The 22,718-nt window shown below is 33.6% G+C and overlaps 4 protein-coding genes across 5 annotated transcripts; 3 read left to right on the plus strand and 1 right to left on the minus strand.

Moving 5' to 3' along the window:
* The first annotated feature begins 261 nt into the window (after positions 1-261).
* On the plus strand, positions 262-1,992 carry LOC148269051 (uncharacterized). The gene is made up of 2 exons (XM_088211876.1): positions 262-663; positions 907-1,992. The coding sequence occupies exon 2, from the start codon at positions 910-912 to the stop codon at positions 1,855-1,857; it is 948 nt and encodes a 315-aa protein (XP_088068002.1). The 5' UTR covers positions 262-663; positions 907-909; the 3' UTR covers positions 1,858-1,992.
* LOC110807498 (glycine-rich protein) lies at positions 1,580-2,529 on the minus strand. Its single transcript, XM_022032641.2, has 2 exons — positions 2,196-2,529; positions 1,580-1,842 (listed from the first exon to the last, which is right to left on the minus strand). Exons 1-2 carry the CDS (start codon positions 2,501-2,503, stop codon positions 1,833-1,835), a joined length of 318 nt encoding a protein of 105 aa, XP_021888333.1. The 5' UTR covers positions 2,504-2,529; the 3' UTR covers positions 1,580-1,832.
* A 461-nt stretch (positions 2,530-2,990) lies between these two features.
* On the plus strand, positions 2,991-7,386 carry LOC110807479 (Zinc finger C-x8-C-x5-C-x3-H type family protein). Of its 2 annotated transcripts, XM_088212037.1 has the most exons (3): positions 2,991-3,914; positions 4,811-5,094; positions 7,241-7,386. In XM_088212037.1, exons 1-3 carry the CDS (start codon positions 3,264-3,266, stop codon positions 7,251-7,253), a joined length of 948 nt encoding a protein of 315 aa, XP_088068163.1. In that variant the 5' UTR covers positions 2,991-3,263; the 3' UTR covers positions 7,254-7,386. The 2 variants fall into 2 exon arrangements, with proteins under 2 accessions (XP_088068163.1, XP_088068112.1); XM_088211986.1 differs by lacking the exon at positions 7,241-7,386 and having other exon boundaries at positions 2,995-3,914; positions 4,811-5,296.
* Positions 7,288-10,317, plus strand: LOC110807503 (uncharacterized). Its single transcript, XM_088210550.1, has 6 exons — positions 7,288-7,663; positions 7,767-7,837; positions 8,113-8,607; positions 8,906-8,989; positions 9,152-9,250; positions 10,080-10,317. The coding sequence occupies exons 1-6, from the start codon at positions 7,288-7,290 to the stop codon at positions 10,095-10,097; spliced, it is 1,143 nt and encodes a 380-aa protein (XP_088066676.1). The 3' UTR covers positions 10,098-10,317.
* Positions 10,318-22,718: the final 12,401 nt, after the last annotated feature.

Consider the following 22,718-nt stretch of genomic DNA (forward strand, 5'->3'; position numbering starts at 1 on the left):
TGGTATTTTTTTGGTTAGATTCGAAGTTAATCGAAGTGAACTGATTTTTTATTTTATATTGTAGTATTTAATTTTTAAAAATTAATAAAATTTAAAATAAATTTATAAACTATAATCATAAATCAAATATATAGTTAATAAAATAAATAATAATTAATATAATTATTATTTTAAATAATTTTGGTCGAAATAGACCATACTGAATCTTTTAGTCCTCCCGCCTTATGTAAAACGCTGTCGTTTAAGGTGATGTAAATTTAGTAAGTTTCCCGATTAGGCTAACCGGGAGGAGAAAAGGAAATACTGGCTTAGGGTTTAGGGTTGTAGGCGATGCGGAGAAGGAGGGAACTTGCTCTGCTCCTCGAGCCGTTTAAAGGCTACAGCTGAATCGTGACGGTGATTTGAACAGGCAAGACGAAGAGAGAAGGAAGCTTTTTCGAACAGAGAGAGAGAGAGAGAGAGAGAGGCCGAGGACTTACAGAGAAGAAAAAAGAAAGAAAGAAAGAAAAACTAGGCTCCTCTTCCTGTTTCACTGAAGAAAAAATCAAAAGGGGAAACAGCAAGGAAGGAAAGAAACAAAGAAAACAGAAAGAACGGAACTGAAAAAGGGAAGAGTAGAGGAGCAAGAAGACAAACGCGAAAGCCAGAGAATTCCGTCATTAGGTAAATTTCTAAAAATCGAACCTGGAATCGTTCAATGTTTTCTGCTATTCAATTGCAATGGAAGTTCTTACGTCCTCGCCTGGTCTGACTGTGTCTCAATCGGCTGTAAATATGATATGATGAAACTACGCTGAACGCTGTTTGAATGAAATCGAAGACATTAATTTTTTTATTGTTGTAAAAAAGTACTCTGTATTAACTTTTACTTCATTAAGCAGTTCTATTTATGTTTATAAATTACAGAACATGGGGCGTGGAGCGGTGAAAATAGAGAAGATTGAGGAGGAGAAACGCCGTCAGACAACTCTCCGGAAGAGGAAGAAGAGTTTATTAAAAAAAGCTTGGGAATTCTCCACCCTCTGCGGCGTTGATACATTGATAATCCTCTACGATCCGTTAACCAATCCAAACGAGCCAGAGACTTGGCCGGAGAATTCAGACGAAGTCAAGCGAATTATCAACAAATACCTAGAAATAAATGGTGTCAATCGTCGGAGATCTTTTCATCTCCCGGATTTTTTCACCGAAAAAACAAGAAGAATCGATCAGGAGCTTCAGCAACTTCAGAAGGGAACAACCTCAGATAAGTATCCGATATGGGATGAAAGATTCGATAGCTTATCACGAAATCAACTCGTGATAATTCTTAGCAAACTCGACAGTAAGCTTGATGTGGTTCGGAATAGAATCAATGAGAAAAAGGCGTCCGAGCTTGTTAGTTATAACACACAAGGAATTGGAGGATGTCAGTATCTACCAGCTATGACTGAGGGGATAATCAACAACATGAATTTTCCTGCGGTAGTTCCTGAAGAAGTTCGACCGATTGATGTTCAGTTTCCGTACCAACAGATGCTACCTTTCAATGATTACAATCAGAGTTTGCGGCAGAACACAACAATGATGCCTTACTCGCCTGCAATTTGTTTCGATCCTCCCTGGATGCAAGGGATAAACAGCACAATGATGATGCTTGACAATGTTAATCCATTGATGAGCTACTATGCACAGACAATGCAGCAGACTATGATTCCGCCATTGCAGCAGACGATGATTCCGCCATTGCAGCAGACGATGATTCCGCCATTGCAGCATTTGCTAATGCAAACAGATCGATCTTCGCAAGTAATCAATTCTTACCAAGATAGTTACAGAGGTTTGATTCAGAATCATGAATCCCTACACAGACACTAAATATAACTTGTTATTTCATTTCTACTTTTTGTAGCGAGTAGTAGTGGTAGGAAATCTTCGTTTTTAAGCTTTGGATTTGTTTAGTTTTACTACAGTTACTAACATTTTCAGCAATCGATTTACTATACTTATATAGAGGGTTTATATTTATTTCAAAAATTTAACATCCTACTCTGCTTCCTTTCCAACTTACTAATTGAATAAACTTGTAAAGGAAGCACAAAACGATGAACAGAAAATTTCCGAAACAACCGGATCAACTAATCAAATATCTTTTGTTACAATCTGATTTCTGTTTGGATATGGAAGATCGGAAGGAATCGAAACTAAAACCATACCCGATTCCTTGCCCATATCCGAGTCCGAAACCAACACCGCAGCCAATTCCGAAGCCGAAAACTAGTTTCAAGTGGTTCCAAGACCAAGGCCAGCCGCCGTATCCAGCACCGCCGACGATGCCGAAACCTAACCCGGCGCCGCAACCAAGCCCTATGCCACCTCCAGGTCCTAATGTGTTTTCTTTCACGTCGCTGAGAAATTCGTTGACCGGGAACTCAATTCTTTTCCTGATCTTCTTCTTGTTTCCTCCCCAGTTCCAGAGAGCGTTGGTGTTCTGATCCTCGGCGTGTTTAGGTTTGGTTCTCATGGCGCGGAGATTGCAGAGAAGGAAAGGAGGAGATTTTAGAGTGATAAGGATAGGGTTGGGCCTCTTAATTGTTAGGCCCAGCTTCTTATATTTTTACTCTGATTGGCCCAATTTCTCCTCCTATTTTTTAATTTAACAAAATAGAAACATGGTCAAATATTAAAAATAAATTAATTTTAAATAAAAATAAAAATGTTTAAAAAATATTTTTAATTAAAAAATAAATAAAAAGGTGGTGTATACCAAAAATGGTTGTTGGGTTTATATAGAATAAGACATTTAAACATTATATATATATATATGTATATGTATATGTATATATATAGATTTTGAAGGAAGCTTGGCGGGCCATATAGTTAGTTAAAATTGTGACATGGAAGCAACTCTACAACTCTATAAATATACACACAAAACTTTATATTATAAATATTAATCAAACTTATTATAACAACAAACTTGAAAAATCATATCTTAATTAAATATTCCACTCGACCCACTTCCATTTTCTCCACTTCTCCCCAACTTACATCCTTTCATGCCACGCCAAACATTCCCTTAACTAACCATCCCGCATATATACATATAGATATCTTACATATACATACATACCTTACATACATATATATATATATCTACATATCCATTGCATCCCACAAGTGGGTCATTTTACATCAACCATGCTATTCTGTTAAGGCATATCTAACGGTTTTAAATCGAAATTTCTGTCGGATATATACTACATTAGGTTATTAAACGGAAGATGGAGGACGACGCTTCTCAACCGTCCGATGCGATTACCTTCTATCTCCCCGGTTCATCATCGTCACCTCCGCCACTAACGCCGTCTGATCAAACTGATGATCAACGAGAAGATTTTGCCGCTATCAATTTTCCGTCACCGTCCGACTCATATTTCCCGCCAAATTCGTACCTTCCTAGCTCGCTCTCGCTTTCTCCTTCTCCCTCCTCCTCCTCCCCGTCGTCCGCGTCCACGGACCTCACCACCGACCGCCGCCTTCACCAGGCCCGTCTCATCCTCGAGTACCAACAGCTTTGTGAGCACTACGACTTCTGTGTCGCTCGACTCCGGGTTCTAACAACCGAGCTCGATTCTCTCCGCCGGGAGAATGTAGATCTCAGAGTGGCTAACACCGAGCTCCTGAAGCTCCTCGGCCTCTCTTCTCGTGCAGCTATGTGCAGTCATCTTCATCATCCCGATCGGACTCCTGATTTAAGTGCACAAAACAGGACCGAACCTAGTCGCTTCGAGAGGATAAATGTGAATAGGAGGAATTCGTTGCCTAAGAGCATATCAGTGAGATCCAAGGGATATTTGAAGGCCAGCCAACAAAGTCAGGGGAACGGCGATACGAGTCGCGGTTCGTGTCGGAAACAACTTCCCTGCAAATCGGTTAGTTCGATACAGTCTCCGTTAATATTTTCCTCTCTTTACTGCTACTGATCATCAGAATGTAGAGGTTATACTGATAATTTAACTTCTTCGTAAATCTTAATTTCTGTGTTTCAAAATTATGATGCTTTCTTCAAGTTTTCGTGATTGTTCTTAGATTAGAATTTCAAGGTTTCCAGTTCTGTTAATTGGGTAAGAAATTGATTTGCATGTTTGGTTGGGATTATTGTTAATTGACTTTACGATCAATTAAATATAAATTTACAAAATAAACTTTACGATCTAATAAAATCAAAATTTTACGAACAAAATATTTAAAAATTTATAAGTATATTAATTAATGAATTTATAATTTATTAATTTTTATTAGTAATTTCTTAACTTAAAAAAATAATTTTTTAAAAATTCATCTAATTGGAAGAATCTTTGACTGAAATCCTAATTTAATTATTATTTTAAATTAATTTATTAAAAAATTTGAATATATTTTTATTTCGATTGTTCTTTAATAAAATTTTTAATTTTTAATTGGTTTTATTAATTTTTTATTATTTATTACAATTTTATTATAACATTTAAATCTAAATTTTTTTTGAACTGGGCTGGACCAAGGCCGAAAGCTGAACGAATTCAGACCGGACCAAACGGAATTAATTGACTTAGGCTGTTCTTACTTCAGCCTGTCCATCATTCTAGTCCGGGTCAGATCTAAAGTTCTTGACTTGATTGACAGTGAATTTCTTTTGCCACTGAGAACTTACTTGTTGAAGTTTTCATGTTGGTTAGAATTCGTGGTGTTTTATATGCCTGTATTTTTATGTATGTAATTGCTCATTTACGCGGACAATCGACCTAGGCAAATGAGACTATAATGGGAATTCTTACTGTTGCTGAAGGTGCAGCAACGAGTTCGTATGGGGAAGATATCAGAGGAGGAGGAATTGGAATTGGAGGTATACAATCAAGGAATGTTGAAGACAGAACTTTGCAACAAGTGGGAGGAAACAGGAACGTGTCCCTACGGCAACCATTGCCAGTTCGCTCATGGTATCAAGGAGCTGCGTCCAGTTATCAGGCACCCCAGGTACAAGACTACCATTTGCAGGATGGTCCTTGCCGGTGACACTTGCCCTTATGGCCACCGGTGCCACTTCCGCCACTCACTCACCGAGCAAGAGAGGTTGGTGATCCCTCGCTGACCATCAATGGCTACTAGTCATAATTAAGTTGCTCCCAGTGATACAATGAATCAAAGCTAAAAGCTTGGAAACTAGCATAAGACTGCATGCTATTGATATGTATTGTCTTGTTTTGATATTTGCTATTGTATATATGTTCACACTGAAGTTATTAATTATAATGTATGCTGATTCATTGAATAATTCTCTTTCTAATTTGGTACAGATATTTGTAGTTTGTAGACTTTCTCTAATCTCCTAAGCTGTGACCAACCATATTTGTTGGTACTGTTGAATTCATACATATAGCAACTTAGAGTACATTGAACCAATCTGGTTTCTTTGATACACAGAAAGCCATATCTTGGTAGTTGATATGTGATTTTGCACCCAATACATTGTCTTTTAGTACGCTCCGTAAGAAGTCATCAAAAACCAAATAATAAATACATATGTTTAACACTTTTTCAACTTTATTTTTGATAACCTCAAAAGGAGCCTGTATATTCAGATTACAGTCTTATAGGCCAATCAAATTATCAGATATGTGATACACTAGTCAAGTTGACTTCAACAATTCAAGCTTAGTTGCCTTTTCTTTATTTGTAACTAGTTGGTTCTCTAAACAGATGGGTTATTTCTGGGATGAAGATAGAACTCTAGGAAAGAAGAAGCAGGCAAAATCTAATGCTTCCTTTAAACAATGTGTAAATATGCATCGTGTTTGTGCTTCATTGTGCATAGAGACACATGGATAAACCTTTTTCACTTCTTTCACGAATTCTTCAAACAATTATATAAATTTTAGCTGTAAATAAGCTTATGTTTTTCAGACATTTGGGTTAGTTAAAATTTTACAACCAAACAGAGACCAAGTAGAATTCTTTAAGGATGAGAATTGAAAATCTCAACTTGAAATGTAGGAATTGAATTCTTATGATTAAGTCATTTTAGGTGGGGATGGTGATATATAAAACATCACAAACTATGTTTGAAGACTAATATACACATTAGAAATAAAAAGTAACCAGTAATTAAATGAGAGTTGAATAAAGGAAACTTAGTTCTTCTACATTTCATATATGTCCTATGAAGTTTTGATATAACAGTCAATATTAATCAGAAAGTGGCTATGTAACTTTTTCAGTTCACAAAATTTCCTTTTGAATCTGGTGTAATTTAATTGGATAAAAAATTCACTGCATAGATTTTCTTTTAAATTGGCTATTAACTCTCTCAACAAGCTTAGAGAGGATGAAGAAGTTCTTTGAAGGAGAGTCAAGAGTAACAGATCTTATTCCATGAGCAATTAATTCCTTCTAGAAGCATTCTATAAACTGACCACAGAAATTTAAAGCAGCAAACCTTTATTATCATGCATATGAACATCCTCATATTTGAAGCCTTCTTGGTCAAAAGTTTGTTGTATCATTAAATATGGATTCATAAAACCTGTTATTAGAAGGTTACAACACTGGCCCAAAGCGAGTTTTAATGCTGGTTCGTGCACGCGCCAACTCATGAAAAACAATCTATGTGTAGTTAACAGCCAAAAGTAGTGAATTGCAGATTTTGGAGTAGAAAATGTCACCTCTGGCTTGATGAGGCAACCTTTTCAGTAATTTAGTAACATTTTATATTAATAGTTAACACCTGTAGTAATCTATTATGAAAATTTTACTACACAGTGTTACTGCATTATGAAAATATAGACAATTCGTCCGAGGTATGGTGACTCCGGAAAATAATGATAGTGTCTATTTGACAGAGAATGTCATATCAGAAAGCAAATACCAAAGATCTAGGACTTTGATTTTCATATAAGATCACTCCTAGGCACGCAACTGCAAAGCGCGTGTGTTAACCACACAAGCTGCGCGTATTCTTTTTTCCAAGGAAAAAATATCCTTATAGAGGCTCATTAAATCCTTTAAAGCAACCTTACTTTATTTGATGAAACTAGAAAAGAAGCTGAGATGAGAATTCACAATCAATTATTTTTCAGCTGACATGCCACTTTGTGTGGATATCTAGAAAAAGATAGCACAAACTTAGTTCTCGTCGGATTTCCTGATCTCAAATCTGTTGCTCATTACTTTTCTTGCTCATTATAGACCCTTCCTCTCTCCCTTTTCTCTTTTTCCTTAGGAGGAGTATCTAGAGGAACCAAAAGACCTGTGATTGATAGTGCAGCCATGGATTTAAATAAACCGGCAGAGTTAACATCTTCCTGTATCCCATCCCCTGAACTGCATGAATTGATGCCAATGCCTCCACCAATAGCATTCCCTAACGACCAGAGAGACAAAGAGGTACAAGCTCTTCCCTGTTCAATTTATGTGGATATAGATGTTTCTTCCATGATAAGTTGTCTGATTATGCTTTCTGCAATAGTTTTTATCATTGATTTACTTCTCATTTTGTTTGGGATAATCTTCTTTTCTAAGTCCATGTTGTCCGATCACGAGAAAGATGTTGAAAAGGTGAAGGATTCCCCTTTTGATCAGGCCATGAAGCAACACTTAGAGGAGTTCTGGAGTCAGCAGATGACAGAGATAAAAAATATCCAAGGTTCCTCTCATGAAAACATATATTGGATTCAAAACAAATCTTTAGAAAAGGAATTATATATGACCTGATCTTCTTTGTTTTTATAATTGCTCTTTAATTATAGTGTTTAAGCACAAAGATCGTTTACCTCTGGCAAGGATTAGAAAGATCATGAAAGCTGACAAAGAAGTGAGGGTAAGAAATTAATTGATTTCCCATTTCAATTATTCTTTTCCTTTATGGTTTCTGTCCCAGGAAAAACAATGCATGTTTGGCATCTAAGGAAAAATTAATTGATGAAGTGTTGCTTTTACTGTTGTGCAAGTCGATTGCATTTTGTCAAATTAATGAAGCTAACTTCTTTGGCTTTTGAAGTCTTATTTTCTATATTTGATCGAACCATATAAATTCTCTGTATCTTTTGCTTTTCTATTGAGGCTAATGGTTATGATGTATATGTGTATCAATAGATGATCAGCGCAGATACCCCAATCTTGTTCTCAAAGGCCTGTGAGCTCTTCATTCTGGAGCTCACCCTTCGAAGCTGGCTGCAAACTGATGGGTCTAATCGCCGGACAATCGAGCATGCTGACATTTCCAGAGCAATAAGGCAGGATGAATTGCTTCAATTCTTGGCTCGTGCTATTCCTGCTGAGAAAAAAACTGTTCTGGATGAGGAAAAAACTGTTATTGACAAGGAAGAAGCTTCTGATCAGTTTCTTCAAGAATCTGTTCCAAATGAGAATGTTCCTCCCCTTGACAGTACTCTTGTTAATCATCCGAGTCCATTTCCTTTGGATGCTGCTATTAATCATCCCATGGCTTTCGATGCTAATGCTCCTATTAATCGTCCCATGGCTTTCAATGCTGATGCTCGTATCTACAGTCCCATACCTTTTGGTGCTGATGCTCCTGTTTATCGTCCTGTTCCTTTTGATGCAGATGTGCCTTTTAATCATGTTAAGGTGCCTCCCCCTTTAGTTTTCTGCTATACCATCTCATATATATATACATGTCTTGGTGTGCAAGAAAATGTAAAACTTTAATTCTATGAAACAATTACATCATAATTGATTTAGATCAATTCTGTTATAATTCATTTCTAAATCTTGATGGAATTTAGTCATAGCTTGCGTATTTTGCCCTACATTCTTATGATGCGTAATCCATGTGCGTTTATGTGCAAGAAAAAACATAGCATGTTCATAATTCTGTGAAACAATGAGAATTAGTGAAAGCTGTCTGCTGTTTGGTTAACTTCAGACTGGTGAGAATGTGAAGTTTCCTGATGAAATTCAAGTCAACAACCCCAATAGACTTCCCTTTCCTCTTTTTGATGTGAATCAAGTGAGTGATACAACTCTTAACTCCATTTCTAATTCAATATGTTCTGTTTTTCCTCTTTTACTTTTTGATTGCTGAAAAAGTTTGTGTTAGAAATTCATGGTTGATGATGCATTTGATGAACTATTGTTTGTTTGATCTTTTCATGGCTGGTTTCCGTTTTAGGATCCTTTCCTGCAGAGTCAAGAAATTGGTCAACAATCTGAGACCAAACCATTAATGTTATCTCCAGATTTCGGGTTTCTGTATCAACCTCCTTCCAAGGTAAGAGAAAAGTTCTGTGAATCCAGAATTGTTTTTCTTTTTCTTTTTTCTTTGGGGAAATTAGAGACAAGGGTTGGGAGAAATACTTTGTTAGTAACTTTGTTTATTCTGTTTTTCCTAACTTCGTTTATTTTATTTATTCTTAGATTTCGACCATGCAAAATCTAAGAATTAATATAATTTTAGGAAGAGAGTTTGGAGAAAGAAATGAGAACTGGGGAGACTTTTATATGTTTGTCTTTTTATATGTGTTCTTTTATACTCTAATGTCGAGAATATCTGTCCTTCAAAAGTGATATACTAGAGAGAGATTCTCATTCTAAAACTCTATAGATTTGTCTACAAAAAAAAACAATTTCTGTCAAATTGTAGGATCTCTTTTTCTAAATTTTTAGTGGTAAAGGTACTTTTTTGTTAACTTTCTAAAATTCAAGTTTTAATATTCTTCTCTTTACGATATATTACTTGCATCAGTTTGGTATATTTAGAATTCTTTTCCCAAAAGCAATACCTAACTACAAAAATCGAAACCAAATCATTAAGTTAGAGAATGTACCTCATTGCCAACTGAATTAACCTTAAATGTTGTATTTCATCTTGACTAACTGGATTAGGACTCCTAACTAATGCAAATGGATGAGAAGTTTCCGAATTTATGTTTTCAAGAGTTCAAAACCAAAACTTGACTCAAATATTAACACACCGTATTGCAGGGAACACAGCCTTCTACAAACCAAATACATTGGCTTGCTGCTCTTCTTTGTCCTCAACTCAGCTGGGTTCTGGATTTACTGATTGTTCTTTTTTTCTTTTAAATTTTTTTGTGCAGAGAGCTCATAAGGACTGAAACAATAGTGGAAGACTAAGTTGGTGGGAGGAGGAACTAGCTGGTAGAAGAAGTACCCTGCTTTTATTAAGAAATAGGCTTCGATAAACAAAGAACTCTCGTATGTTTTGTTTCTAGATGTTTGGTTTTAGTTTTTTCTTTCTTTCTTTTTGTGGGATTTTGGTATAACAAACCTCGGTTATACATGAATGCTTTGCTGATAATTATATTCTCCTTCATATGTTTGGTGTTTATTTTCTTCTTGTTGGTAATTAGTTCCCATGCCTAAAAAGAAAAGTTTCCATTTGACATCACCAATGCCTCCTTCGTAGATCGGCCATCGAATTGAGACCCTCGATCCTATCATATTCATCGATATGTACTAGTTTTTTGTCAAATAAATTAGAGAATTAATCTGTTAGACTGCTCGTCTTATATAGACTTTTGGAAGGTCTAAAGTATCTTTGAGATTGAAATTACTGCGATATGGTCTGCTCGCACTTGTTTAGCTATTAATTTACTGTTTATTTCTGACAAAAAATAATTTTCAGTTTTTTTGGTATTAATGTTTTGGTTGGGAGAAAGTGAAGAGTTTCTTATTGCAACATAATTTTTTGCTTGAAACTACTGGGTTTGGGTTGGGTAAGATGCAAATTGGGCCAGCTTGTGCCGGTTGTTAATTGGGCCACGACTGACCGTGCATAAGCCCAGGCTGTTATAAGTCTGAGCCCAGCCCAAACTTAGTTTGACCGAGTATCTAAATAATACTTTTTTTTTATATAATTTCTTTTTCCGAGGTCAAATATTATACTTTTAATTTTTTATAAATAAAATTTACCAAACTAATAAATACTCTCCCAAAAATCCCTCAATCATTTGCTATCTTTCAATTATATTAATTTATTAGGTCTTATTATAATTATCAAAGTGTAATTTATGTAATCCTAAGATAAAATAATTGGGTCTTAATTTTCTCATCTTCTACCTACTTGACCCTTTTTTTTTTTTTAATTTTAACAAAGTATAATTTGGTATTATGTAGTTTAAGTTTTTTTTTTTAAGATTAAATATATGTAATTTATTTTTAATAATTTCGGCACTCGTATTTTATTATTAATAATAAGTATAATATCGATACATAAACGATTTAAATTTTAAAAAAAAATTTAACACGTAGAAGACTCGTATTAGATTATCTGAGATTAAAAAATGCATTTAATAGTTTGATTTGTTAGTTTAATTCTATTAAATTGAATTGTAAATCATTCTTTAAACAATAATACCCTTAATTAAGCACAATCAATCATATATGATATATATTTCGTTTTCTGTACATAATAAATCCTTTATATTTATATATTTTTTAAATTTTACGATATTCAGTAATTATCTTTATTTAAAAGAATAAAATTAAAAAATAATACAACTAAAATATAATAATTTTTTTAAAAAAAAAAGTGACGGTCATTTCAAATATAAAACTAGTCTTAATAGATACGTTATAATTGACAAGTAAACTTTCACAAAAGTCTATAAAAGTCATTTCAATGAGTTTATTTCTTAATAAGAACCTACGCACTTGCTCTTGTATCGACTATGTATAAGTGATTAATAAGATCAATCACGATATATTGAATAAGCATAGTGTGAATGGAATTTAAATGGGATTAACAAATGTCGTAATTTTGTATTCTATGATTAGAAGCTTTTTAAAGGACTTAAAAACTAAGGTAAACTATTTTTGTGATCTCTATCACAGGATCTTTTATCATGTGTTTGTAAATCGAATTATGTATGTAATGTAATTATTAAACAACGCATAATTAGTATAATGGATGGCAGGGTTGGTGGCACGTGGTAGTACCCACCAATAGAACAAGGGTATAGTCTGTAAAAATAATTATACGTAGAAAGTTATTATCTGATATCCGTTTTGTATAATAATATGACGTATTTATGATAAAATAATAATTAATTACTTACGTGATTATTTTTAAAAATTAATTAATAATTAGTAGATTTTTTATTTAATTTGAAAAAAAAAAGTTTTACTAAAATAAATAAAACCTTCTTTTATTTGAATGAAAATTGGGAAGGTAATTACTCAAAGAAGATTTATGTATACCATCAAAGAATAGGATATCCCTATTGCAGCTAAGAATAGTATGTTTCAAAAAAAAAAATCCAAGTAAAAGATGATGGGAATTATGGTTAGGGTTCATACAAAAGATTGAAAATTCCATCACAATAAAATATATCTAATAGGATGGAGTAGAATATATATAAAGATAAAAGTACCCAAGTCAACAAAACAACTATTCATATATGCTTCCAATTCTTTAGTAAAAATTCCCCATTAAGTAGTGTTTCAACATCATCAACCACTTCCAAAGAAGAAAAAAAAAAAAAATCATCGAGCACTTATTAATCTTAGAATAATTTAGAATGATGAATCTCATTCTAAAATTTGTCCAAAAAAAGAATTAATATTAAAAAATATATATATATTTATAGAATTGATGTTCTTCCTTCAATTTTTTTACTTCTTTTTATAAATTATAACTCGTTAGATTTTAGATATAGTTTGAAACATAAATCCTGTATGAAATGAGTAATAAAAATGTAAGAGGGTTAATTTAAAAATAGAAAGATGTTGTAGGAAATACGAGTTATTTGAATTTTATTAGCTATGCATAGGAGGATTAAAGGACGAATTAATATAATATTTTAAGATTAAGGTAGCATTTGGTAATGCTTTATCATACGATTGGATAAGATAATTTGGATTACCTTAGCTAAACTTAATTATATAATAGAAAAGGATATAGGCTTAATCCCATGTATTAACTATCTAATTACTACATTATCCTAAACTTAATTATATAATAGAAAAGGGTATAGGCTTAATCCCATGTATTAACTATCTAATTACTACATTATCCATTTCATAGTGAAAATTCCAATTTTTGTTTACCCTTTTTCTTTTTGAATTTTATTTGTTTGTTTATTTTATACACACACAAGAATCATAATATTAAGTTTGGCTCAAATCTTTATTTCATAAAATATTAACATGAATACACTATGAATGTTGTAGAAATTTTATTGAAAATAGTATTTTGATCATTCCAAATTAACTTTAAATCCAATTTGAATTGGGTGTTTTGTGAAAATTCTTCTTTTGGGATATGAAAAATAAATCTATAGTTGCAAAATTCACACACACACACACACACACACACACACATATATATAGTACAAAAGATTGAAGGAAAATAAAAATGTATGTATAATATAATATGCCTATGTATTTGATTACACTAGAATTACCATATATACTCTCATGTAATTAGGGCTGTTCATAATGTTAATCACACTTTTAACCTAGATTAATGAAAGGTTGATTAATTATGACTCTGGTAGTGGCAATTCCTGCCTTGACATGGACTGCTTAAGTTGAAGTGCTTTTAAGGGGCTGCTTTGGACTTTTCCATCCAGAAAAGGAAAGCATAATCTTCTTCTGTAGAAAATGCTATGCACCCAAAACAGATAAGTCCAGCAAATGGCTGCCATTTTTTTTTTATTCCAGAATAATGTGTGCTCCACACACTAGCAATTATTGTTAAAGAGAGTGTATGACAAAGTAGCAATTATTGGGTTTTTTTTTTTTTAAATATATAAATATATAATTATTGTTTTTATGAATAAGAATTATCGGTAATTATTAAGTTTTTGATTAACTTCTTAAATCGTAAAGAGACGAATACACATTCTTGATAAAGGAGTGGCGTAACCAACTCAACCGAGCTGGTTATTGATGATGGTCAATCATAACATAGATAATTATCCATCTAAATTATTGCTCGCAATTATTAAAAGCCTCGCTGCCTTTAGTGTTTTTATTAAAGGGGAAAAACTAATTACGTGAAAAATATCGTGTACGGACCAAATCATCTAATCGGAAAATAAGAGCTAAAAAGAAAGAAGCTTTTAGGGTAAATCATACAATTAGGTATACTGTTTGCTTCTTTAACGAGTGTATGTGATACTTAATTACAAGGTTTGAGAATTCGAGTAGATAAAAAATAACAAAAAGAGTTTGTAACATAAGATATTTTGAAATTAATATGTCACATTCTGTATTATAAACTGTGTGAGAAATTGAAGGAGAAATTATGACCCATGCGTCGGTCTTGACCGTTATATTGTTGATTCTTTGTTGTAAAATCACACCAAATCTAAATAAGAGTCTTAAGATTTATGTCATCCAGTTGATCTATTATTCGAAATACGATATATTCTACAAATATAACGCTTTACAAGAGTTTTTTTTTTTTTATAAAAAAAATTAGAATTTAGAGATTTGACGAGTTTTATTTTTTAATTTGTGGATCAATTTGAATCAGTTTACATATAATTTTTTAAAATGTAACATCAAATATCATATGATATTTAACTTACAATTAGATCAATCAACATGAACAATGTATTAATACATCTGATACATAGTGTCTTAGTTAATTATGTTAATTGTTAGTAACGAGGAGAAACTAAATTGAAAACTCTTCAGAAGTATACAAACTAATTTAGATCAAAATAAAAATATAAGTTAATTTGAACAAAAACAAATAATACAAAGACTAAATTATTATTTTTAGCACTATATATATATTTCTCACACTTCTCTCTAATGTATGATGTTACAAACTTCCCTCGTTGAATAAAAGACATAATCACAATCCTAAATGAATACAAACGAAGATAAAATTAGATTCAATCGGAGTAGAATCTCGATATAGGCTTAAGTAAGTGTCTAGAAATGCTAGCTATTGCGGCTTTTGAGATCTCTCAAGGCGATAAGTATTAACTATATACTTTCTAATAATATTATCGATGTGCAATGTATTATGTTGAAAATACGTATTTTTGTTTTGAAAAAAAAATATAAGACATTTATTAGCAAAGATAGTTATATAAACATTCGAGAATGAAATAAAATGGTTTTTCACATTCATCTAACGTATCGAAAACTCAAAAACAAACGAACAAGTTATGAAAAAAAAACATTATAAACATGTATTTTGATATTCATAGACTCATGAAAAATTAAACCATTAACTTTTTAACATAAATTATTTGTCATCAAATGTTCAACTTTAAGTTATTAATAGTATGTGATTAAATGTTTATACAAAGAGATTATGGATATAGTTATAAAATGCCTACGATATTCTGAACCAAAAAATAAAACTCCAAATCAACGGCTTCCCATTTCATAGTTAATTAGTACGAAGTTGGAAAAACAATTCTATTGGGTGTATATAGTGTGTTCTACAGGATGGAATGGGATTAAGAACACAATCAGGGGGGGGGGGGTGGGGGGGGGGGGGGGGGGGGGGGGGGGGTGGGGGGGGGGGGGGGTATGAATTAAATAGATATATAAAATAGAAAGATTCCGAGAAGAGAGGGAGATGATGAAGGTATGGGGTAACGCCAGGTGTAAGGATGAGTAGTGACCGCCCCGCATATGGATGATTTGATTGGAAATGGAAGAGGTTGATAAGGCATTTCTGGTGGGGAATTCTCCAGCTCTCTCCATTCTTTTCCATGCTTCTTGGCCACTTGCGTTCGTAATCTTATCTCTGACGCCATCCATCCCTTTCTTCATCTACAAAGATTCTAATTCAATGGAGGATCTCCAGATTTTTCGACCCATATGCATGTGTGTATGTTCATCATGCAGGCAACGTTACTTTTTTTTAAGCGTGATTCGGAGGAAAAGAAAAGTAATTACTGCATGTGTTTATATATATCATTACTAACTGATACACTATGTATCGCATGGATTAATGACGTCTCTACGTGATTAGGACATGAGTTATATGTAATGTATATGTATGTCGTTATCATAATTCATTTCTGATCGATGATGTGTGCCATTATCGTGAAATGCAGGCATGGGGCGTTATTTGGCTTAAAGCAAACAGTCTGTTCATATATTTTACTTGAAAGTTTACATCTAAATCTCCGATAACTAGAAAGATTATGAAAAGGAAAAGAAAGATTACTTTGAGTTATATATTCTACTCTCTCTCTCTCTCTCTCTCTCTCTATATATATATATATATATATATTAGCACGATGGATCTCTACTGTTATGTATAAATCAAGAAGAGAAAAGAATCTACAAGAGGGAATTTCTGTAAATAACTGGCAGAATCAGAAGCGATAAGCATGCATATGACGAAACATTCAATAATTTACTACAATCACAAATTAATAAAGAATTTCTATTCAGGAAACAAAAATTTACTGCAACCACGTCGATCCCATGATTGGAAAAAGAAGTACGGTTTATGTTTAAATGGCCAGAAAATGCCTCCATTGCCAGCCTATTTCACATATTGTCAGAAAATACTGTTTACATTTTAGCTCCAACATATATATATACATAGATACATATATATATATATATATATATATAAGTAGTTGATGGTAACAGAGATTAAAATCTTGTTTCAGCTGGGTAAAATCGGTCAGAACAATTTGAAATGAATATGGATGGATGGCTTGTCTGGACCAGTTCATGTAAAGAACTATATACTGGAATACAACTCAGTTCTCTTAAAAGCTTGAATTGGTAGAAAATAATTAAATTTATTGTTCATACACACACACACACATATATATATATATGAATCTGTTCGCATGCATGCTTGAAAAATAAAAAAAAAAAAGACCTACTATCCTCTATCTCTATACCATAATATATGAAAATTTTTAATAGGTGTTATATTATTTATTTTAAGTACTAAAATTAACATATCATTTTCCATATCTTGCTATGTAGCAATGTATTGCTAGAATATTTTTCTTACAAAAGTAATTTTTTTTTTTAAACTTTTCCTTAGCTCGTTCTTTAAAAAACTTAGTTATGGCAAATCTTGGTTCTACGAATGTCAAGTGTGGATTTATTTATTTTTAATTTAAGAAGGAGAGAAGAGAATATAAAAATGCCAGAAGATCTAATAAAGTTTACATATTGTATAAATTTAGATGATGATGATGATGATGAATCTTATGCTGACACCTTTTCCTGTCCATACCAATCATAATTCAAAAGATGATTATTTTGTAATAATAATAATAACAATTAAATGAAAACAGGAACAAGTACAGGTGCCATGACGCATATATATATATACATAGAGGTAAGGTTACCCTATAAATAAGAACCCTAGATCAAGAAATCTATTGGGTCATTCAGGGCTGATCAGGTACCACTTAAAGCCTCTTCCCCTTCTTCCCTTCTCTTTCTCCCTCTTCAGACTTTCCTATTCTCTTCCCTTCTCTTTCTCTCTCCCCGGGCTTTCCTATTCTGTGATATTCTTGAATATGATATGATTTTCACTTTTTAGATTATAAGCTTGGGGACTGTATTATAACTGGTGTTGTTGACAGAAGATAGAGAGCACAGATGATGAAATGCAAATTAGAAGGACCAAACAGTGCATCTCACTCCTTTGTGCTCTCTATTCTTCTGTCATCACCTTCAGTCCCTCGTGCTTTTTCCCATTTCCTAATTATTCTTTACGTTCAATCAATTTACTGTGTAGTTCCGATAAGAGCATAAAATGCCGGCGATTTGGAGTGTTGGCTTTTATGATTTTCTTCCTCTCAGCTTTATCATTACCGACTTCATGACTTGCCTGCTTCATCTATCTGCATCAATGGAACTTTATTTCTTGCTTATATTATATATATGCAGTTTCCGATTTGGGTCTTTGTTTTTGTTCATGTTTATCCTCTAAATTAGCACATACTTTTTGCAGCTTAAATGTTTTAGTCAGCATGTGTTATAAGTTCAGGTCCAAATCACATGATAAACGATTTTCAGTCAGCTTGAAATTTCTGTTATAATCCTCGAGCCCTTGGAAACCTAATGGGTATCACACTTACTGGGTTATTCTTTGCATAGCTCAAAGATACATATATATATATATATATATGTACGTATGCTATGAGAGGGTGACAAGAACAAGACTATTGTTATTGTGCATTCATTTGGAGTAGTGATTATTATGCTTCAGACCCAAGCCTAACAAAAATCCATGACACTCAAAACTTAACCTCAAAATTTAAGTTTAAATTAGTCTTAATTTTCATGATATCATGTATGTTTATATATCTTTCTTGAGATATTCTAGTGTGTGTGTGTGTGTATATATATATATAGTTTTTTAAGGAAAATGTAACTAAAAATTGCTTTTTTCTTGGATGAAAACATTTTTAAAATTTTTTATTTTAATAAAATTACGTAAAGTATTAAGATTATTCATTGATCGAACCAAAATAAACTAGATTCTTTTAGTTGCAGAATTTCAAGAACTTTTAGAAATTATGTTTTGAAATTGCTCATTTATGCTATGTTATGGTAAATTACAAACCTTATTATTGCCACTATTTTTCACTGTCTTTATCTTGTTTCTTGTTGGATGAGTATGTGAGGGTTTTATTGTGTTCTTACTTGTTCTTAGTCCTATGACGAGAGCTTCTTGTACTCATGGAGGTTTCTTTGTAACCTTGTTGGTGGTTTCTCGTCATCCTTGCTAATAAATTTCATTTTACATTTCAAAAAGAATGTAATCACAAGTAAAATTTGACACTATTTAGTCTCTCTCTTTCTTTGCTCTGATAAATCTCTCTTTCCCTTCTCTTATATATATACATATATGTATATGTATGCCTTGTTTCTCTCGCTCCCATCACTCACTCTCATTCACTCACACACACACACACACACACTCTCTCTCTCTCTCTCTCTCTCTCTCTCTTTCTGCTCTTATTACTCTCTCTTGTCTTGGTGTATTCAAGATATCACCTCCTCCACCCGAAAAAAGCTAAGGGATAAGCCAAAGAAAGGGAGTTATTGATTCTCCTGTAGCGACCTCAACCTTGAAAAAGTTGAAATGCTCCAATGTCAAGCATGTAAAATGTATTTTGTATATTTTAAATTCATTGTATAACTAGTTTATATTAGACTATGATCTTCAGTTTGTCCTCTCATCATTATCTTTCCAATGCTTCTTACTTCTAATCCAAATAATGTCAAGTAAATATTACATTATGTTGATATCTCACTTCTATTTTAATTTCCTATTAAACACATTAAATTTGTTCATGAACAAATTGCAGGAAAACAACTGCAAATCAGTATTATTTCTTCTAAAGATCGAATTGCAGTCATTTTCTGCAAACCTTTCCCAAAGCCTTTATTCGTCAAATTTCATGATAAGCTGCGACTTTGCTCCTCGCTGCTGTCAGTTTGCAGAAGGGTGTCGGAGCATATAAAATATATATTGTGCATTTAAAATTTATTATATAGTTATTCTACATTTATTACCTTTTGATTTTGTATTCTTATAAATGCACTTGTACATATGCCTACAAATAGTAGCATCACAAGAATAAAGATCATCATTTTCTTTCACAAATAACATTAAGGCTTCTCAAAAACCATATAAAAGGATCCTTTCTGTCGTAACTTGCCGTTGCTCACACTGTTTTCCATCTTATTGACAAGTCATGCCTCTGCCACAGTATCTACGAATTGGAGGAGGGCTTTGATCTGCGATTTCTTTTTTTTTTTTTTTTTTTCTCATTGTTTTTTTGTATTGCTTGGGTATTCCTTGGTATAAATTGACTGGTTTTGTAAGGTGAATTCATGTCATTTTGTATGAGGTTAAATCAAGAATTAAGGGAGGAGCACCAGCGCAACAGAGCAACAAGAAGAGAACAAATTGTTTGCCATAATTTTCAAAATAATCTCATCTTTGAGTCTCTCACTTGAGTTTTCCCCCCACGATCTTCGTCTGCATGGACTCTTCAACATTTATATACCTTTAGTAAAAGTTATCTTACCTTTCAAAATAATTTATGTACTTTTGGCCTTGATGAATAGCTCCATCATGGTTTCTGGAGGGTTTTTTATGTTTTGAATCCTATTTAACAAGCTATTATTGTAACGTTTTGGTCCAGTTTGTCCACCATGACCAGTTAAAATCAGAAGAAGATTCTACAGACTCTCATTTCTCTTCTCTGTGACTCAAAAAAGAAAAACAGAAAGCTTTTTGCGATTCCTATTGCTAAAGAAATGACCTAAGAACTGGTCAACTAACTACTCGAAGCTATTAATTGTCATATGTTTGAGAATTTGAAACCATTTCTGATTCCAGTCTTGAGTGTTAGAGCAAATCTCTAGCACATCACCACCTTTAAGACACTGTGGAATTGATATATGCAGTGATTAAGGTAGTCTAAAAGATCCTCGATACTATCATACCAGTAGTATCAGGAAAATTTAAGCCTTTTTTTACATAAACTCTTCTTTAATGTCGTGGAAAAATGGGGACTTACGAGCGTTGAAGAACACATGCTGGACTTCCCTGAGAACCTCTGATCAAAGCACTTCTAATCTCGAGCAAGTGCTTGTGGAATCACTTGTAATCACCCTAACATATCTCCCTCTTTTCATTTTTGACGTAGTTATATTGATTTTGAACCAACTGAGATCCTGTGTTTCCTCCTCCATCTGCTAATCAACTCTAATTGTTGTTTCTTGCCTTCCCAGTTGATCATATATCCAAGAATCCATATCTTTTGGTTTTACACGGTATTTGCTATATGAAGATGCTCTGTGTCACGTATCTTCTTGTTCCCCCCGGTTGCTCACACGATTGTTCATACGTCAAGTTAACTGGTGCGCCGTGCCTTGGTTTCTCTGCTGGATGAGCCATTCTAGCTCGTCATATCCGTCATGAGCACCATAATTTGAGGAACCTGGTTAACTCGTCATTTATATGTATGGGTTTGTACCAATATCAAGAAATATCCTTTTACGTGTATTTGACATAATCATAAAACTGGTGACCAATAATTTTTGCACCTTAAAAACTAAGTAATTTCGATTAACTATGTAATTGCTCAATAGATTAGTGGGTGGCTCTGAGTTAAATCCAGCTTATAAAACTAAACGACGCCGTGTGGGATCTCTATAATCTTCATTTTGACCATGTCAACATGATAACTTAGCAGCTAAGAACCCATGACAATTAGATACACACCTTGCTTACACAAGAAGAGGACTTTTGCAGGGTATTTGAACCAAACATTCTAAGTTTCAACTACCATTCTGTGCCGTGTCTAAGTACTTCTACACCCTTCTTTCTTAAACATATATGTTATAGACACACACACACACACATATATATATATATATAGACACACACATACACACCCACACACATACATCCTCATTAATAGTTCATTGGGACTCCAAACAGGGTATGTAAGAGGAGAGCTGTCGAGATCAGATAGAATGGGTCAGAAGCATCCTCCACCGCTACCAGACCCCTTTGCACCACCACCACCTCGTCCACCGCCACCTGGCCTTCCCTTCCATCATCGACCACCGCCAGAACCTTTTGCACCACCACCACCACCACCACCTGGCCCCTCACCAATCCTTCATCACCCGCCGCCACCTGGCCCCCCTCCAATCTTTCTTCATCCGCCACCGCCTGACCCTCTTGCACCACCACGAAGCCCGCCTGGATCACCACTACGAGTCAATCATCCGCCGCCACCTGGTCCTCCAGGGCCGCCACCGCCATTTTCTCACCATCCACCACCACCAGGGCCCCCGCTGCCTGGTCCGCCTGGCCCTCCTCCACCACACGGGCCTCAACTATGGTAATGAAGAACGGAAAACGATCGATGCTCGGTTATTATAGCATAGGTGATGATAGTTTGTAATTTCATTATATATGTAACTCAGAATATGATGCTATATTTTCACTAATTATCATATGAACGCGTGCGTGAGCTACGAGAATCTATGGACTTCGATCGTGAAAATGATAGATCTATGATGATCAGTCTTCCTGGTTGGTTGTGTATCATAAATTCAGTACTGAATAAATTAGCATATTATGATCAAAAAGAAATACTGCTACATGGATTCTAGACTTGTACATTTACTACATACACTGTATTGGAAATTACTTGCCATTGTTAGAAAGAAATTTATAGTTAATTATTTGTCGGGCACAAAAGAACTCAAGAATTAGATTTGGATAAAATGAAGATCAGAAGATTTGCAAATGGCGGGATCGTGATGGCGGCCAAAGGATGAAGCGGTGGGAGTACATCAACTCAGGCGGTTTGCTCTCTTTGGAAATATTAGGCTATAAATTGGTCAACTAAATTTTTTGTTCATATCTGTTTTGGAAATACAAATCCAGGGTGTATGCACACACACATATATATATATATATACATAATAGACAATTTTAGGCAATGGAAATTCATATTATTAGTTCAAATTGTGGATACCCTTTTGCTTGTTTGAATTAAAAAAAATTAAATTATTAAAAATAAAGGAAGAAAATGGTGAACCAAAAAAATTCCTAAAGGTGGTATTGGAATTTTATAAAGTGTCTCAAAAAATCATAAGCTTTAAATTATTCCAAATTCCTTCCAATTATTCTAAATTTCAAGAAACCTATAACACATGATAAAAATATTATTCTTCTCTAAAGATATTTGGGATAAAGTTGAAGAATATATATATATATATACACA

This window comes from Carica papaya, chromosome 1, assembly GCF_054855325.1.
Source record: "Carica papaya isolate Zhongbai chromosome 1, ASM5485532v1, whole genome shotgun sequence".
NCBI classification, from domain to species: Eukaryota; Viridiplantae; Streptophyta; class Magnoliopsida; order Brassicales; family Caricaceae; genus Carica; species Carica papaya.

Excerpts from the sequence above, each read along its gene's own strand:
- LOC110807503 (XM_088210550.1), top strand. The coding sequence starts at position 7,288 with ATGGATTTAAATAAACCGGCAGAGTTAACATCTTCCTGTATCCCATCC. Across the intron at positions 7,838-8,112 it reads AAGCTGACAAAGAAGTGAGG|ATGATCAGCGCAGATACCCC; the intron begins GTAAGAAATTAA and ends GTGTATCAATAG. Across the intron at positions 8,608-8,905 it reads TGCCTTTTAATCATGTTAAG|ACTGGTGAGAATGTGAAGTT; the intron begins GTGCCTCCCCCT and ends GGTTAACTTCAG.
- LOC110807498 (XM_022032641.2), bottom strand. The coding sequence starts at position 2,503 with ATGAGAACCAAACCTAAACACGCCGAGGATCAGAACACCAACGCTCTC.
- LOC110807479 (XM_088211986.1), top strand. The coding sequence starts at position 3,264 with ATGGAGGACGACGCTTCTCAACCGTCCGATGCGATTACCTTCTATCTC. Across the intron at positions 3,915-4,810 it reads AACAACTTCCCTGCAAATCG|GTGCAGCAACGAGTTCGTAT; the intron begins GTTAGTTCGATA and ends CTGTTGCTGAAG.
- LOC148269051 (XM_088211876.1), top strand. The coding sequence starts at position 910 with ATGGGGCGTGGAGCGGTGAAAATAGAGAAGATTGAGGAGGAGAAACGC.